Below are 18,352 nucleotides of genomic sequence, written 5' to 3'. Positions count from 1 at the left end.
GCTATCTAAATAAAGCAGTGCAGCTAAGATAAACTGTATAAGCTGCCAACTGGGCACAGACTTTTTTTTTAAGTAAACCTGTTAAGATGAAGGCACTTGGGGTATCCCGGCAACACAAGCTTGTTGTCTTTATTTTTAGCCTTATGTTGTTTCTTTGGCATGCGAGATAATGTGTGCATAGTAGTAAATGTAAACACTTGCCCAGACCGATGCAAATGTGACAAGTCCAGGTCTACCGTCGATTAGCTGTAGACTGCAAGCACATCTCATACTAAGACAGTTGTTTTGGTGGAGTTGGGAGAAGAACCCTTTAAGTTCAAGCAGTGAAATGCCACACCTGATTTAAAGGGATGTGGGTGAAGTCCTGTGGTGAAATTTAGTTCTGTTTGGTGCATTACTAAGATGTTCTATTAAAATGTATTCTTCCAGAGTTGTGGTTCACTGCTCCTTGTAGATGGGCTATACATGAAAGTTTGTTTGACAGACCCCTTGGTCAATTATTTCAAGCTGCGCCCTCATAAGTGTTAGTGTATAATAACTTGACACTCGCACACTGCTTGATATATGCTAAGAACTGCTGCTGTTGTCATTGTCTATAAAATGGATTTAAGATTGGAAATATTTCCATTTCATTTTACATTGGTGATGTTGAACGTAGCAGTGCATTATGAAGCTTGGTCTGTGGCGCAAGGGTCATGAGATGGATTTCGTCTGGGCCAGATTCTTGCGGAGCAAACCGTGTTTGAGCCAGACCTCATCATAACAAAGGTACTGCCCCAAACTCCCAAGTTCAGTCATTTAACTTCAAATTTTCTCCAAGATAAAATCCATAGTGGTTGTCTTCAATTATATAGTTTTACTGAGCACTTGCCTCTTTTGAACTGAGTGCTGATTTTGAGTGTGGCTTGCTTTTTTGAAGGGGAGACCTAATGCAGACCCTACTTTCTAGATGGTGACTGCAGCATAGAATTAATAAAGAAAGACTTGGGGGGGCTGTGCCCCCCCCCTGCTCACTTTGCTCACCCAAAGAAGAACAGAAGAGATCTGTTGGTTGGCTGCCTGTCTGAACCCATGTGAAACACTGTCGTAGGTACCAGAGTGCCATCCTAGAAAGAACACAAGGTTAGAGTGTCGGTGAATGATTCCGCTCGGCATGTACTGGAATAAATATCTTATTTGTGAATGGTTTTAATTAACTAGGGGGCTCTGCACACTAGCTCTGCTGAACGCACACTAAGGTGATGCCGTCGGATCATCTGCTGTCTTTCTGCTGCTGCTTCTGGCGAGCTGCGTGTTCTTTTTGTCACGCTGCATGTCGATTATTTAAAAGCCTGTACAGCAGCTGTCCTTTTGCCACTTCGTGTCTCCGCTGCTCACGTTGTGAAAATGGCTGAACGCACGCTAAGGAGTTGCAGTCGGATCATCTGCTGCCTCGTTGCTGCTGGCAAACTGCGTTTTCTGCTTGTCGCACTTTGTGTCGATCATTTCAACACCTGTAACAGCAGCTGTCCTTTTGCCACTTGGCATCACTGCCGCTCGCGTTGTGAAAGGGGGTGGGGGGCTGAACGCACGCTAAGGAGAAGTGTTCGGATCATCTGCTGGCTTTCTGCTGCTGGCAAGCTGTGTGTTCTGCTTGTTGCTTGTCGTTGTTTTAAGAGCTGGGAGCACATGATGTGTCCAAAAAAAAAAAAAAAAAGTAGGGGGTCAATACAATACAATACACAGAACAGAACAATTCCTTAATACAGCATAATAATAAAAATTTTAGAAGTACGGTTTAACAGTAGATGATATGACATAATTAGGTTTGGATATTTTTAGAGTCCTGGAGACCTCATCCATCTAGCTGCCTCCCCATTTGGCCATGCCACGGCTGAAACGTTGCTCCGATGAATGGACCCCTCTTTCCCATGATTCCTGTGATCCTCCATCAGGGATGACTTTACCATAGGCAGGCAAACAACTTGGCAAGTGGGCCGTGGCACCAATTGCCACATTTGGGTACCGAGAAAAGAAACAGAATAGGTGAGGGTTAGTATTCAAATATAATTAATAATAATGCCAAAAGCATTCCAACAACTGCTTGGTTGTTGGCTGTCCATGAACTTGTTCTAAATGTTGTCTCACTGCCTTGTCTCGCGGGACGTCAAATTGTCTTGCGAGAAGATCACGTCTCGTCTCCCTAGTCTCCCTCCCAGGATTTTTTTTTTTTTTTATAATAGAGAGCTATAACAATCATGAACTACCGTATTTATTTAATTTTCAAATATCTTTATTTGGGCGTTCTCTCTGGTGTGCTCCTTTTCCACATGCACTGCATCACAACATCCAGGTAGCTCGGTCTGTTTACTTCCATGCGTTGCTAGAACAACCCTCTTTTTTTTTTTTTTTTTTACTTTACTTTTTTGGTAAAAAGACACCACTAAATGTTTCGGAAAGGTAATGTGTTTGTAGGTCTTCACTTTTGTTCTCCTCTGGTGGACGGGTTTGAAGTTCTCCCCGGAGAATCCCAGACCAACCATGTGCAAGACATTTTAATAATCTACAGGAGTTCTTTCATGCACTGTGGTCAATGCCTGGCTTCATGGTTTGATAGTTATGTCATCTGAATAGGAGTGGGAGATTAACATCTTATTCCAGTAGGACAACATTTTATTTGGAGAATTGCTGTGTGTATAGAAATAAGAGCAGAAATTGTAAGAGTAAAATTATCAAGGAGCAGATGTCATGAAATAAAATTCCTTGTTGCTTCCTATCAGGTTTGACTCTGTTCTGAGGGCTTTTGTTTGTTTTTTTGTCTTTTTCTTTTTCCCTACAGCAGTTGATGCCAGTGAACCTGCTATAGTGAAAACACCAATTTCAAGCAACTTATGGGGGGAAAAAATGCTTGCTTTATGTTTTTCACATTACTTACTTCTATGTTTATTTTCATTTCATTTATGTTTACCATTCCTGTCCTAGATAATTCTTTGTGTAAATAAATAAAACTATGATAATTTTGCTTAGGAATATAGTCAGGATGTTGGTTGCTAAGCTGAGATTCCAGTTGAGACTTTTTAGGCTTTTGTTTGCCCAATGAAGCCTCCCACATTTGCACAGTGCTGATTGACTTTATAATTACTGGGTGAAACGTTCAGAGAATCTGTCAGCAAACATTTGTTTGTGTTGAAACCTGTCAGTTCTAACAGTTGTGTTAGGCATTTAGAAGAGTCATTCATTTCTGGAATTGCAGAGAAACTACTGTAACACGAGGGGTTGGGTTTCCATGGTCAGCAGCCCTAATTGAAAGTAAGCTGGCAAGATGGTGTCGTTCCAGACATGCCAGTGTCTACAGATGGTGTTGTCAAATTGTGTGGCAGTTCTGATTCATGTGCAAATCTGCCTGTGATTTCCCTAAAAGAACATTGCGTTCTGCCGCATTTATTGGTTTGAGCTTGGAATACCGAGCATGTGCGCAATGAGTGTCATTCAGAGAATGAGTCGGGCCTAGCGTACAAGCGGAGAGCAATGTCACAGTCCAGTAGGACTAACACAGGCCTATCATCTGTAACTTGAGCCGAGTTATGGCTTTGTAGTTTTGTGTTCAGACCCATTTTTGATGAAGTGCTGCTTTTTTAGTCTGAAACCAGGTACTGGACACCATTAACCCAACTTAATTAACTCAAAGATTCCGGGTCTTACTGCTCCAAAATGCCCCCTTTATTTGATGTTTATTCAAAACGTTTTCCTTGACTCTCTTTCATGAGTGAATTCTGCTATTTGCCACCTCGATCTGTTGAAAGATGGCCATTGACCATACTGGATACTATTTTGATCATTTGACCACTTTGCAGAGAAATGCTTATTTACAACTATCAGTTATGGTACAAAAAGATTTACAGAATTTTTTTGGTTTGTTTTCCAGATCAGTAAGTGTTATAGTTAGCATATGATTGGTCATACTCTGTGATTTAGAGACTTGATGAAGTAATTATCAGCTCATTTCAGTTTTTATAATGTGCTTTGCATTGACAAGTTCAGATTGCTGTATACTTTTAACAGAATATCCTGCCTTATCTTAATTTGCAGTAGGACAGGGCAACATTAAACACCCGGCACATTCTAGCGATAGATGGGGTGAAACACCCAATGCATCCTTCCTCCTACATTCTTAGAGGAAGAACATAACCGAAAATGCAGTAAAACACCCACGTGCTTACCTGAGGATGCCAAGCAAATAAAACAAGTTACACAAAACACCATTAATGATGTCCATAAAATACACAAATATGAATATGTTTGACAAAGACTGTCCATTTCCATATCTTTGTCAACATTTTAAGTCTTCAAACTAGTTTGCACTTTCCCCAAGGCTCCAACATCCCTGAAATATCTGAGACTCAACACAGTCCGGCTGGCTGTAAAATTATCAAGAGAAAGACGTAGCAAGTTCAATGTTGAAGTAAAAGATCCTCCACACCAATAATTTTGTGTCTAGAACATATCCAGTAATTCTTTAATTTTGTATAAATACTTTTTGCCTGGGAAAAATCCCTCTTTTGTTTGTGAATTCATATCCTGATAGTTGAGCAGCCATACCCCAAATCTCCTGAAAAATGAAATGAACTGGTTTGGTGTCTTTGTTTAACACAGTCAGTGCGGTGTTCATCCTGCTCCTGCTAATGTGATTAAAATGGGGTGCATGTCTGGCAATCAGTCCTCTTTGCCACTAACTGTTGTAATACTCTCTGTCGTTGAAGCCTTGATCAGATTCACGTTCATAGGTTCTTGGATACAACACCTCCAGCTTGAGTACATTTGGTCCCATTCCATCTTTAAAGAAATACGTATTGGTATGTAGCTGGGCAGCTATGGAGTGACTTGTATTGGGATTTCTAAATGGTTTCATCCCAAACCTGTCTAGTACTTTGTTCAGATAAAGATGAAGTTATCTCTTCATACGTACCTTGAAATCTAAATTACTAGTGTTTTGCTGCAACTACATTTCAATATAATTTAAATATGTAAACATTTGTTGCATAGTACTTTTCAATACACTGGTTTGAAGAAGTGTGTTCATTTACAGGAAGGAAAAATAACTTTTCCTAAAAAGATTTTTGAAAGCCTCTAGTGAGAAGTCAAGCAAAATGACCCCTTTTATTGGCTAACTAAAGAGATTACTAAATGCAAGCTTTCGAGGCAACTCCGGCCCCTAACACGGTACAACACCCTAGAACCGAAAGCCCCTAGTTTACCCTAGTTTTTCTCATTGGATGGCTTCCCTTCTTATATAACTGGTAATTTTTTTTTAATTTGTGTTTCAAAACAACCTTCTCTATCAAGACAACCCCACCACCTGTAGTTATCCAGACATTGGCTTTCTTTTTTCCATACTCAACTGGGTTAATGAATAATGTCTTAAATAGGCTTTAAAAAATGTATTTTGTTGTTTGTTTCATGCAACCACAGCTCTGTAATACTTAAATTCTTGGTAATTACTACACTGCATATCTAAAAACAGTGTTGCAAAATGGCTGGTTTAAAATGAATTATTTGTATCTACTGCTTAAAGATAGGGTCAGCTACAGTTGTGCTTGAAAGTTTGTGAACCCTTTAGAATTTTCTATATTTCTGCATAAATATGACCTAAAACAGCATCAGATTTTCACTCAAGTCCTAAAAGTAGATAAAGAGAAACCAGTTAAACAAATGAGACCAAAATATTATACAGTGGTACCTTGAGATACGAGTTTAATTCGTTCCGTGACTGGGCTCGTAAGTCAAAATGCTCGTATCTCAAATCAGTTTTCCCCATTGAAATTAATTGAAATGAGATTAATTTGTGCCAGCCCCCAAAAAACCACCCCAGTTTTTTGTTACATGTTTTCAACATAAGAAAAATTTATTTATAATGAACAAATATTGTATACAAACAAAATAAAACCTCATACATAAAAGAGAATGTAAAGAAATAAACAGATGTTGGTGGAGCTGATTAGCATATTGTAATGTTTTTTTCTTTCACTTCACTTTTGCTTAATTTAATTTTCTTCACTAGTTGTTTTTTTTTTTATTATTATTATTTATTTATTTTTTAATTTTTTGCCACGCTTTCATCACTTTCATTCTCAAGGCGTTTCAATAGAAACCTGTCCAAGGAGCTTTGTTTAGTCCTCCCCTTTAAGAATGTTTCTGAAATGAGTTAGGCGAGTGTCATTAAATAGCGCTGGTGCGCGATCAGTTGCAACTTTTTCAGGGTGTTTCTTTTCAATAAAGTTGGAAACATTTTCCCACATTGCAAACACTTCCTTTATCTCACTTTAAGAGATAACCTCCTCCGCGATACCAATCTCCTGCAGAACCTACGTCTGTAGTTCCGTCAACTCCTTTTTCATCAGTTCCTCGGAATTTGTGGCGACAAGCTCTTTGATGGCTCGTATTTCGAATTTTGGCTCGTAACTCGAAGCAAAAAATCTACTTAATGACGGCTCGTATCTCAAAAAATGATTGAATATTACATATTTGTGAGTGGCAAAAGTATGTAAACCTTTGCTTTCAGTATCTGGTGTGACCCCCCTTTGTAGCAATAACTAAAACTAAACGTTTCTGGTAACTTTTCATTCCTGCACACCAGCTTGGAGGAATTTTAGCCCATTCCTCCATACAGAACAGCTTCAACTCTGGGATGTTGGTGGGTTTCCTCACATGAACTGCTCACTTCAGGTCCTTCCACAACATTTCGATTGGATTAAGGTCAGGACTTTGACTTGGCCATTCCAAAACATGAACTTTATTCTTTTTAACCATTCTTTGGTAGAACGACTTGTGTGCTTAGGGTCTTTGTCTTGCTGCATGACCCACCTTCTCTTCAGATTGTTCATGGACAGATGTCCTGACATTTCCTTTAGAATTCTCTGATATAATTCAGAATTCATTGTTCCATCAATGAAGGCAAGCCGTCCTGGCCCAGATGCAGCTAAACAGACCCAAACCGTGATACTACCACCACCATGTTTCACAGATGGGATGAGGATCTTACGCTGGAATGCAGTGTTTTCCTTTCTCCAAACATAACGCTTTTCATTTAAACCAAAGAGGTTTTGGTTTAAATGAATTTTGGTCTCATCCATCCACAAAACATTCTTCCAATAGCCTTCTGGTTTGTCCACGTGATCTTTAGCAAACTGCAGACGAGCAGCAAAGTTTTTATTTGGAGAGCAGTGGCTTTCTCCTTGCAACCCTGCCATGCACACCATTGTTGTTCAGTGTTCTCCTGATGGTGGACTCATGAACATGAACATTAGCCAATGTGAGAGATGCCTTCAGTTGCTTAGAAGTTACCCAGGGGTCCTTTGTGACCTCGCCGACTATCACACGCCCTGCTCTTGGAGTGATCTTTGTTGGTCGACCACTCCTGGGGAGGGTAACAATGGTCTTGAAATTCCTCCATTTGTACACAGTCTGTCTGACTGTGGATTGGTGGAGTCCAAACTCTTTAGAGATGGTTTTGTAACTTTTTCCAGCCTGATGAGCAGCAACAATTCTTTTTGTGAGGTCCTCAGAAATCTCCTTTAATCGTGCCATGATACACTTCCACAAACATGTGTTGTGAAGAGCAGACTTTGATAGATCCTGGTCTTTAAATACCACAGGGTGCCCACTCACACCTGATTGGCATCCCATTGATTGAAAACACCTGACTCGAATTTCACCTTCAAACTAACTGATCATCCATGAGGTTCACATACTTTTGCCGCTCACAAATATGTAATATTCGATCATTTTCCTTAATAAATAAATGACCAAGTATAATATTTTTGTCTCATTTGTTTAACTGCTTTCTCTTTATCTACTTTTAGGACTTCAGTGAAAATCTGATGATGTTTTAGGTCATATTTATGCAGAAATATAGACAATTCTAAAGCGTTCAAACTTTCAAGCACAACTGTACAATCCAGATTTGAGTTTTATCAAACTGTATATAACGGCAGCATTTACATAAAAAAAAATGGATGGTGTAATAGAGCTTTTTTCTTTTAATTTAATATTTATCATTGCTATTGCTGCCTACACAAAGATTTGCTTACATTACATTTTGTTTCTTTGTTAGAACATTTGTATAACCAAGGCTCCATTCAAGATCATATACGTTTATGACAGACACCCTATTTTATGTTGGTTTGCTGCCAGGATCAGGACTGGGGAAAAAAACGGCCATATTTAAGCATCTCAGAATTACTCTTGGGAATTGCAGTAAAAGTCTTGCCTGCCTCGGATAAAAATTTGTTCTGCCCTTGAGTAGGACATAAAATATCTATAAAGCGTTCTAGTCCCAGTGAGGTGTAGGAGACAACAATAATAAGAATATTCAAAGTACTAGAAGAAGAAGAATAAAAGAACAACTTGACTAATTTCTGTCTGTCCATCCGTCTGTCCGTTGAATTTCAGCAATGTAGTGAAAGCACTAAAATTGATAAGGAACCAAATCTTTCTATGATGAAAAGCGGAAATATGATCAGGACAGAGAACACTCAAAATGTGTAAAATAATAAAATAGTCCATTGTTTTTAGATAACCAAGAATTTTCTATAGCAGAGTAATGTCTGGAATCGTATAATTTAATTACTCTTGTATGCACGATGTACTCTTCCAAGCAGACCATGCCTTGAGTGGGGTTTAAATACATCTTTACTGAGACACAAGAGGCCGAAAAAAAAAAAAGCGCTGTGGATAATTAGTTTGTCACAGGTTGTGCACTGTGATGATATTCCGGATGTGCCTTGAAAGACCTGAAAAGCTAGGAGAAAAAGTTCATAAGAAATGCAGCTTTGCTGATGACCTTTGTATTTGCTGTTGGAATGTAGGAGTATATCTTTAAGAGGAAGACATGACTTGATACGTATACAGAAATATACAATATTATGTTTATGTGATGCAAGTAATCTTTTTTTTTTATTTAAATAAATTCTTCTTTTAAATATTTTCAACATCCTGGCATTTTCCTATTCTGAAACGTTTGATAAAGAGTATAGAGTGGTTTTCAAAACAATATGTAGCATCACATGGCTATATCATGGCAGAGCATAACAGACAGACCTTATTAGTCTCGGTTTATTATCTAATGTGTACCAATTAATTTTACCCTCCTATATTTTCTGTACTTGAATAGGATGTTTCCAACTACTATGGAATTGATATGCAGTGGTTTTTACCAATTAGCATTTTGTATTCGTTGCTTTTTAACTGACCTCTGTTGCTCTCTCTCTTCACTGCAGGTGCTGAATCGAGTCATGGGGGCATTTCTGGACAAGCCAAAGACTGAAAAACATAATGCACATGGCGAAGGCAATGGTCTCCGCTTTGGGCTGAGCAGTATGCAAGGATGGAGGGTTGAAATGGAAGATGCCCACACAGCTGTGGTGGGCATACCTCATGGCCTCGATGATTGGTCCTTTTTTGCAGTATATGATGGGCATGCTGGATCCAGAGTGGCTAATTACTGCTCCAAGCACCTGCTGGAGCACATCACCAATAATGAAGACTTCAGGGGTGCAGAGAAACCTGGATCATCTGTGGAGCCCACAGTAGAAAGTGTCAAGAGTGGTATCAGAACTGGCTTTTTAAAAATTGATGAGTACATGCGCAACTTCTCAGATCTGCGCAATGGCATGGACCGCAGTGGCTCAACAGCAGTGGCAGTCCTGCTGTCACCTGAGCATATGTACTTTATTAATTGTGGAGACTCCAGAGCAGTGTTGTACCGCAATGCACAGGTTTGCTTCTCCACACAGGACCACAAACCCTGCAATCCACGTGAGAAAGAGCGCATCCAGAATGCAGGGGGCAGTGTAATGATTCAACGAGTTAATGGCTCATTAGCAGTCTCCCGTGCCCTTGGGGACTATGACTATAAATGTGTAGATGGCAAGGGTCCCACCGAACAGCTAGTTTCTCCAGAGCCCGAGGTTTATGAGATTCTGAGGGCTGAGGAGGATGAGTTTGTGGTACTGGCATGTGACGGGATCTGGGATGTCATGAGCAATGAGGAGCTCTGCGAGTTTGTCAAGTCTAGGTTGGAAGTGACAGACGACCTGGAGAAAGTATGCGACTCGGTTGTTGATACCTGCCTGCACAAGGTGAGTGATCAGCTCAAAAAACTGGGCCGGGGTGTGGGGTAAGGTGGTGGTTTTACATCTCCTTGTATTTTACTTAGCTCAATAATTGTCAGATTTTATCCCTATCTCGTTTCATATTATGGAAGTGATTGAATTATGATCACTGGCCAAATAGCTGTCAAAGCAAACATGTTAAAAACTACTATGTATTGGGAAACTTTTACTACATGCAAGAAAAAACAACGTCGTAGACTTCAGATGAGTTGTCATGAAAAAACGTTTTTGTGGCTGAATGGTTTAGAGTAGTTGAAATGTGGAAAATTGGGGATTTATGTCCGCACAAAGGCAGGGAATATGTTTTTTATACAGCACATAAATAAAATTTCAGAGTAAACATAATTGACTAACAGTTTGCTGTAGTACTGATGATGTGCCGTATTTCCAACTCCTGCCATTCAGTAGAAAGTTTGCTTGAGCCAATTTATGAATTGGTTTGAATCAGAACTTGGCACTTTACTTCAGCTATTTGTGTTGGAATTTTATCTAATGACAAGTTATCGCACATCCCAATTAAGAAATATGCTTCAGGCTCTTGCTTTTAATCCTATTTGGATTTTCCTATTAGTAATATGTTTTTTTCATTAAATATTATGTTGTTGCATTCATAGATGCCATCTCTGGAGGGGCAAAAGGGGCAGCTGCCCTGCAATCTAAATCTCTTGAGCAATGCTAGAGAAAAATTTCAATGTTAAAAGTTAATTTCAAGTCCATACCAACTGCCACTGTGTCCACATATTGCTACAGGCTACTAAAGCTGCATTCAGAGTGCAGGTAAAAGTGACTCGATTCTGATTTTTGGCTCATATCTTTTTTTTTTTTTTGACTGTTCAAATTGATTTTGACACTGGTTCATATCCACAATAACTGTACTAATACACCTCCTGAATCGGCAAAATTAATTCATCAAATAGATGTGACCTAATGGGCAACCGTGAGCATCAGCTGCATGCAGATTGTAAACTGTCTGCAGTCCAGGATGTACATGAATTTGTCCACTCACAATGGTAAGTGGTCCGAGATGCTTTGAATGGAATCATCACTGCCGTATTTGCATATAGAAACTTGTGGACAGGAGAGAGGAACCACTTAGCAAGGCTGTCTTGGGAAAAGACACAATTTCAGAAAACTGAGAATGGGATTTATTGTCAGGCTTTCTTTCATCTTTGCATTTCACAATTCTCTAAAAAAGATTGAATTTTTGTCACATAATTGAAAAAGAAATGACTTTTTAACAGTAGTACAGGGTGAGCCAAAAGGAAGTACCCAATTTCAAACGTTTATTCTACAAAAAAGCTACAAGATGAAATAAATTTCATTACGACACAAGAAAGGGTATACAAAATTGATTTTTTTCACTGTGTTTTAAAAATGATGTCTTCAAGGTGATGGCCATCCTTAATGATACACTCTTCGACTCGTTCGTCCAGTTCAAGGGCAATAGCATTGATTTTTGTGGCGTTTAGCATCCTTGAGGGCTTCAAGATTTTGAGGTCAGTGTGTTTATACCATCGAATTGAGAGAGTCCCACAAGAAGAAATCGCATGCAGAGAGATCAGGCAAATGTGAAGGCAACCTGACATCGCTGTGCAGGGGAGTTCAACTTGCCATGGATCCTCTGCACTGTATCGGCTGTTGCTCCATCCTGTTGAAATCAGGCATCCACTACAGTAATCCCTCGCTATATCGCGCTTTGACTTTCGCGGTTTCGCTCTATCGCGGATTTTATATGAAAGCATAACTAAATATATAACGCAGATTTTTCGATGCTTCGCGGGTTCTGCGGACAATGTGTCTCTTTACTTCCTGTACATGCTTCCTCAGTTGGTTTGCCCAGTTGATTTCATACAAGGGACGCTATTGGCGGATGACTGAGAAGCTAACCAATCAGAGCACGCAGTTAAGTTCTCCTGACTGAGAAGCTAACCAATCAGAGCACGCAGTTAAGTTCCTGCTTGCTGAATGCAGTGTTAAACAGGAAGTCTCGTCTCGCTCATTCAGCATCAACGTGTTTCGCTGTGTAAAGAGTTGTGCTCTTTTGTGTTTATCTTTGTGCATAGTCAAGCCCTTCATTATGGCTCCAAAACGATCTGCTACTGCTTCAGGGGCCGTGCCCAAGCGCAAACGGAAGATGTTAACGATTGCCGAAAAGGTAAACGTTTTGGATTTGTTGAAGGCTACGATTCTTTTATTTAAAAAGTAGGAAAGGAATATAAGATCTACGGCCGCAGTGTCCTTTTAACCAGGGTGCAAAACGAGTTGTAAGTGGATGTAATAAGGCAGTAGTCTGGATGGAATCTGCTTTAGGGATTTGGATTGAAGAAGAACAACGGCGGTGCCACACAATCACCTGAAGTGGCTACTTTAAGGGCTGTAACGCTCTCCTTTGTTGTGCAGTAAAATAAAACTCATTGTTATCGGACAAGTCATCGTGTCATTGTTGGTGAGTAACCATAATTAATTTTCTACTTACAGTACTTAGTACATGTACATACGTTTAGTGTCACTGTACACACATTTACTGTATACTATTTTTGTTGCATTGTACGTATTTATTGCTGGTGGCATGTCTATCGTAATGGCTGTAACATGTGATATCGGAGACACTCAATACCTTTAAAATAATATTTAGGTTTTACTGTATATAAACAGTGTGTTTATATACATAATTTCAATGAATCTTACCTAATATCTAAGAGAATACAAAGGGATTATGCTGTATAACTCTGCGGGGAATATTTATAAACAGTGTGGGAGAGTTTATAAGGACCTAAAATATATAAAAATAACTATACAAACGTTTGGTTTCTACTTCGCGGATTTTCACCTATCGCGGGGGGGTCTGGAACGCAACCCCCGCGATCGAGGAGGGATTACTGTACATCCAATTCTTCCAGCTTGGGGCTGCAGAATGTTCTCTAGCATTTCAGTGTAACTTCTGAAGTGACGGTGACCGCTGCTTCACCCTCCTCAAAAAAGTAAGTAAGGGCCTACAATGCCACAACACACTGTAACGCGCTCACTGTGCAGGGGTCTCTGAAGTTCATGAGGGTTGATTTCAGCTCAGTAGCAAATTTGGCTTATTTACACAAGCATTCAAATAGAAATGTGCCTCATCACTGCACATGACGATGGCATCTCGAACGGTTTGCAGAATGTTCAAGCGCAACTCTCTGTGGATCTCCCAGTCTCTCTCAGTGAGTTCTTGCACTGCCATCATTTTATATGGAAAAGCCAGGAGTTCTAATCTTGTTGCTATTTAGATCATTTAATTTTATTTTGTGTTCCTGTGCTTGTCATGCTATGGCAGTGTAAAAATCATTGTTGTTGTATCCAAGGAGAAATTACAACTTTACATACAGAAGCTCATGGCAAAAAAGGAAAATATACAGTGGTGGTAAAAACTATTTGCCCCCTTCCTGATTTCTTATTCTTTTGCATGTTTGTCACACAAAATGTTTCTGATCATCAAACACATTTAACCATTAGTCAAATATAACACAAGTAAACACAAAATGCAGTTTTTAATTGATGGTTTTTATTATTTAGGGGGAAAAAAAATCCAAACCTACATGGCCCTGTGTGAAAAAGTAATTGCCCCCTGAACCTAATAACTGGTTGGGCCACCCTTCGCAGCAGTAACTGCAATTAAGCGTTTGCGATAACTTGCAATGAGTCTTTTACAGCGCTCTGGAGGAATTTTGGCCCACTCATCTTTGCAGAATTGTTGTACTTCAGCCTTATTTGAGGGTTTTCTAGCATGAACCGCCTTTTTAAGGTCATGCCATAGCATCTCAATTGGATTCAGGTCAGGACTTTGACTAGGCCACTCCAAAGTGTTCATTTTGTTTTTCGTCAGCCATTCAGAGGTGGATTTGCTGGTGTGTTTTGGGTCATTGTCCTGTTGCAGCACCCAAGATCGCTTCAGCTTGAGTTGACGAACAGATGGCTGGACATTCTCCTTCAGGATTTTTTGGTAGACAGTAGAATTCATGGTTCCATCTATCACAGCAAGCCTTCCATGTCCTGAAGCAGCAAAACAACCCCAGACCATCACACTACCACCACCATATTTTACTGTAGGTATGATGTTCTTTTTCTGAAATGCTGTGTTCCTTTTACGCCAGATGTAACGGACATTTGCCTTCCAAAAGTTCAACTTTTGTCTCATCAGTCCACAAGGTATTTTCCCAAAAGTCTTGGCAATCATTGAGATGTTTCTTAGCAAAATTGAGACGAGCCCTAATGTTCTTTTTGCTTAACAGTGGTTTGCGCCATGGAAATCTGCCATGCAGGCTGTTTTTGCCCAGTCTCTTTCTTATGGTGGAGTCGTGAACACTGACCTTAATTAAGGCAAGTGAGGCCTGCAGTTCTTTAGACGTTGTCCTGGGGTCTTTTATGACCTCTCGGATAAGTCGTCTCTGCGCTCTTGGGGTAAATTTGGTCGGCCGGCCACTCCTGGGAAGGTTCATCACTGTTCCATGTTTTTGCCATTTGTGGATAATGGCTCTCACTGTGGTTCACTGGAGTCCCAAAGCTTTAGAAATGGCTTTATAACCTTTACCAGACTGATAGATCTCAATGACTTCTGTTCTCATTTGTTCCTGAATTTCTTTGGATCTTGGCATGATGTCTAGCTTTTGAGGTGCTTTTGGTCTACTTCTCTGTGTCAGGCAGCTCTTATTTAAGTGATTTCTTGATTGAAACAGGTGTGGCAGTAATCAGGAAATTGAACTCAGGTGTGATACACCACAGTTAGGTGATTTTTTAACAAGGGGGCAATTACTTTTTCACACAGGGCCATGTAGGTTTGGATTTTTTTTGCTCCCTAAATAATAAAAACCATCATTTAAAAACTGCATTTTGTGTTTACTTGTGTTATATTTGACTAATGGTTAAATGTGTTTGATGATCAGAAACATTTTGTGTGACAAACATGCAAAAGAATAAGAAATCAGGAAGGGGGCAAATTGTTAGTTTTTCACACCACTGTAAATATTATAACAGCCCCAAAAACACACACACAAATGTCTGGCTTGAATAAGGGAGCTGTTGGTGTCAATCACAGGCTTGTAGGAAGGGAGTAAGATGAGGTCCAGTCTGCTCCGCTGTATTGCAGGTTTACATTTAAACAACAACATTTATTTATATTGCACATTTTCATACAAAAAGTAGCTCAAAGTGCTTTACATAATGATGAAAAGAAAAATAAAAGACAAAATAAGAAATTAAAATAAGACCACATTAGTTAACATAGAAAAGGAGTAAGGTCCGATGGCCAGGGTGGACAGAAAAAACAGAAAAAAAACTCCACAAACGGCTGGGGAAAAAAATAAAATCTGCGGGGGTTCCAGGCCACGGGACCGCCTAGTCCCCTCTCGGCATTCTACCTAACATAAATGAAATAGTCCTCTTTGTAGTTAGGGTTATCATGGAGTCACTTGATGTTGATGGTCATAAAGACTTCTGGCTTTTAATCCATCCATCATTGTTGGAACATCACGGTGCTTTGAGTAGATGCGCCACCACCAAAAGGACACCGGAAAAGGAAGCAGAAGAGAGAGTAGGGGTTAGTACAGACATTGACATTCAAGTAATGCAAGTTCAGCTTGTTGTGCCTAAAAATCAAACAAGCTAAGCTGTTCACATCAGTCTAATGTCAGAATGATTTACTCATTATTAATATTAGTACAGAGTGAATCATTTCTGTTCTTGAGTTAAGTTACATCATTAATGTTTTCATCTCACTAGGCAGTAACATCGACAAATTCAGTCATTATTTTTGTCACGGGATTCACATTTTAGTTGTAATTGTAATATGCTTACTCAACGGTTTCTAGTCCCCTTCCTGCCTTTTCCACTCTGTTTGCTTGTATTAGTTGAAAACCATCCAGCATTAAAATAGCACCTAAAATAAAACGTTTAAGCTGGTTCACTGCAACAAAAAAAAAAAAAAAACTCGCTATGACATTTAAAAGCTCAACTGAACAGTCCACATACAGTATAGAGAGGCAGGCCAGTTCTGAGTACTTTGAGCCTCACTTTTATCCTTGCTTTGTGTTCTTTCCAAACTTTGCCTGAAATAAATTGCAACAGGCAGTGGTGATCACAGTGCTACCAACGGAGCTCAGGAACATTTAAAATAACCCTCTTTATGTTCTCTGAGTCTCGTACATTTTCTAATGTTACAAACGTAGGTAGCCGTAAGATTTTCCTGATCCTCTTCGCTCACCCTATGACAGCTTTTCAATATCCAAACTTGTCCAAAAGCCAGTTGATATGAGTCAACCATTCCAGGTCTTTGTCTGTGATGACAGCAGCATATCCTTGATTTTAAAATAATTCTCATAGTTCATAATTTTTTGCCCCCAATATTTATGACAAAACTGCTCAATGGTTGTGTTTGTTTTAGTTAGTTTTCAGTGACTAATTGCTTTTTTCGTTTCTACTGTTGCTCTTGCTATCTTGCTTGTCTTTCTGGTGACTCTCGTAGCAGCACAGATTGGCAGCGGTTTAGTTGGTGATGGTTACTCAGTGTGAGTCATGTTTGATACCAGTTGGTTTACAATGAAGGACCGGTTTTAAAATAACTCTTTCTTTGTAAGCTTCTGTTGATATGCTGCTGTTGGTTGAATACTGCCTCGGAGTGCAGTTGGTATTTGGTATTTTTCAAGTAAGCCTATCTAATTAGAAAAACATTGGTATACCTTTAATTTTAATAGCACCCCCATATTTTGGAAGTTGTTGTTTAATTCTGCAGTGAAATCTAGGTATTATACAGTTTTGGAAAAAGTGAATTCTTGATATACATACCCTCACCTAAAGGATTATTAGGACCACCATACTAATACGGTGTTTGACCCCCTTTCGCCTTCAGAACTGCCTTAATTCTACGTGGCATTAATTCAACAAGGTGCTGAAAGCATTCTTTAGAAATGTTGGCCCATATTGATAGGATAGCATCTTGCAGTTGATGGAGATTTGTGGGATGCACATCCAGGGCACGAAGCTCCCGTTCCACCACATCCCAAAGATGCTCTATTGGGTTGAGATCTGGTGACCGTGGGGGCCATTTTAGGACAGAGAACTCATTATCATGTTCAAGAAACCAATTTGAAATGATTCGAGCTTTGTGACATGGTGCATTATCCTGCTGGAAGTAGCCATCAGAGGATGGGTACATGGTGGTCATGAAGGGATGGACATGGTCAGAAACAATGCTCAGGTAGCCCGTGGAATTTAAACGATGCCCAATTGGCACTAAGGGGCCTAAAGTGTGCCAAGAAAACATCCCCCACACCATTACACCACCACCACCAGCCTGCACAGTGGTAACAAGGCATGATGGATCCACGTTCTCATTCTGTTTACGCCAAATTCTGACTCTACCATTTGAATGTCTCAACAGAAATCGAGACTCATCAGACCAGGCAACATTTTTCCAGTCTTCAACTGTCCAATTTTGGTGAGCTCGTGCAAATTGTAGCCTCTTTTTCCTATTTGTAGTGGAGATGAGGGGTACCCGGTGGGGTCTTCTGCTGTTGTAGCCCATCCGCCTCAAGGTTGTGCGTGTTGTGGCTTCACAAATGCTTTGCTGCATACCTCGGTTGTAACGAGTGGTTATTTCAGTCAAAGTTGCTCTTCTATCAGCTTGAATCAGTCGGCCCATTCATTCTCCTCTGATCTCCAGCATCAACAAGTCATTTTCGCCCACAGGACTGCCGCATACTGGATGTTTTTCCCTTTTCACACCATTCTTTGTAAACCCTAGAAATGGTTGTGCGTGAAAATCCCAGTAACTGAGCAGATTGTGAAATACTCAAACCGGCTCATCTGGCACCAACAACCATGCCACGCTCAAAATTGCTAAAATCACCTTTCTTTGCCATTCTGACATTCAGTTTGGAGTTCAGGAGATTGTCTTGACCAGGACCACACCCCTAAATGCATTGAAGGAACTGCCATGTGATTGGTTGATTAGATAATTACATTCATGAGAAATTGAACAGGTGTTCCTAATAACCCTTTAGGTGAGTGTATACTATCCATCCATCCATTATCCAACTTGCTATATCCTAACTACAGGGTCACGGGGGTCTGCTGGAGCCAATCTCAGCCAACACAGGGCGCAAGGCAGGAAACAAATCCCGGGCAGGCCGCCAGCCCACCGCAGGTATACATATACTAATTCTATTAAAATA

The 18,352-nt window shown here is 39.9% G+C and overlaps 1 protein-coding gene across 2 annotated transcripts in view; it reads left to right on the top strand.

The window, feature by feature from the left end:
* Window positions 1-18,352, top strand: part of ppm1ba (protein phosphatase, Mg2+/Mn2+ dependent, 1Ba) — a 103,918-nt gene that overhangs the window by 44,601 nt on the left and 40,965 nt on the right. For both annotated transcript variants that reach the window (XM_039738345.1, XM_039738344.1), the window contains exon 3: window positions 9,255-10,115. In XM_039738345.1, the coding sequence (XP_039594279.1) occupies window positions 9,270-10,115 (846 nt within the window). In that variant the 5' untranslated portion in view covers window positions 9,255-9,269. The remainder of the gene's footprint in view (window positions 1-9,254; window positions 10,116-18,352) is intronic.

Source organism: Polypterus senegalus, chromosome 16, assembly GCF_016835505.1.
Source record: "Polypterus senegalus isolate Bchr_013 chromosome 16, ASM1683550v1, whole genome shotgun sequence".
NCBI classification, from domain to species: Eukaryota; Metazoa; Chordata; class Cladistia; order Polypteriformes; family Polypteridae; genus Polypterus; species Polypterus senegalus.
The sequence above is the reverse complement of the archived record's forward strand: the minus strand, read 5'-3'. Positions and strand labels throughout refer to the sequence as shown.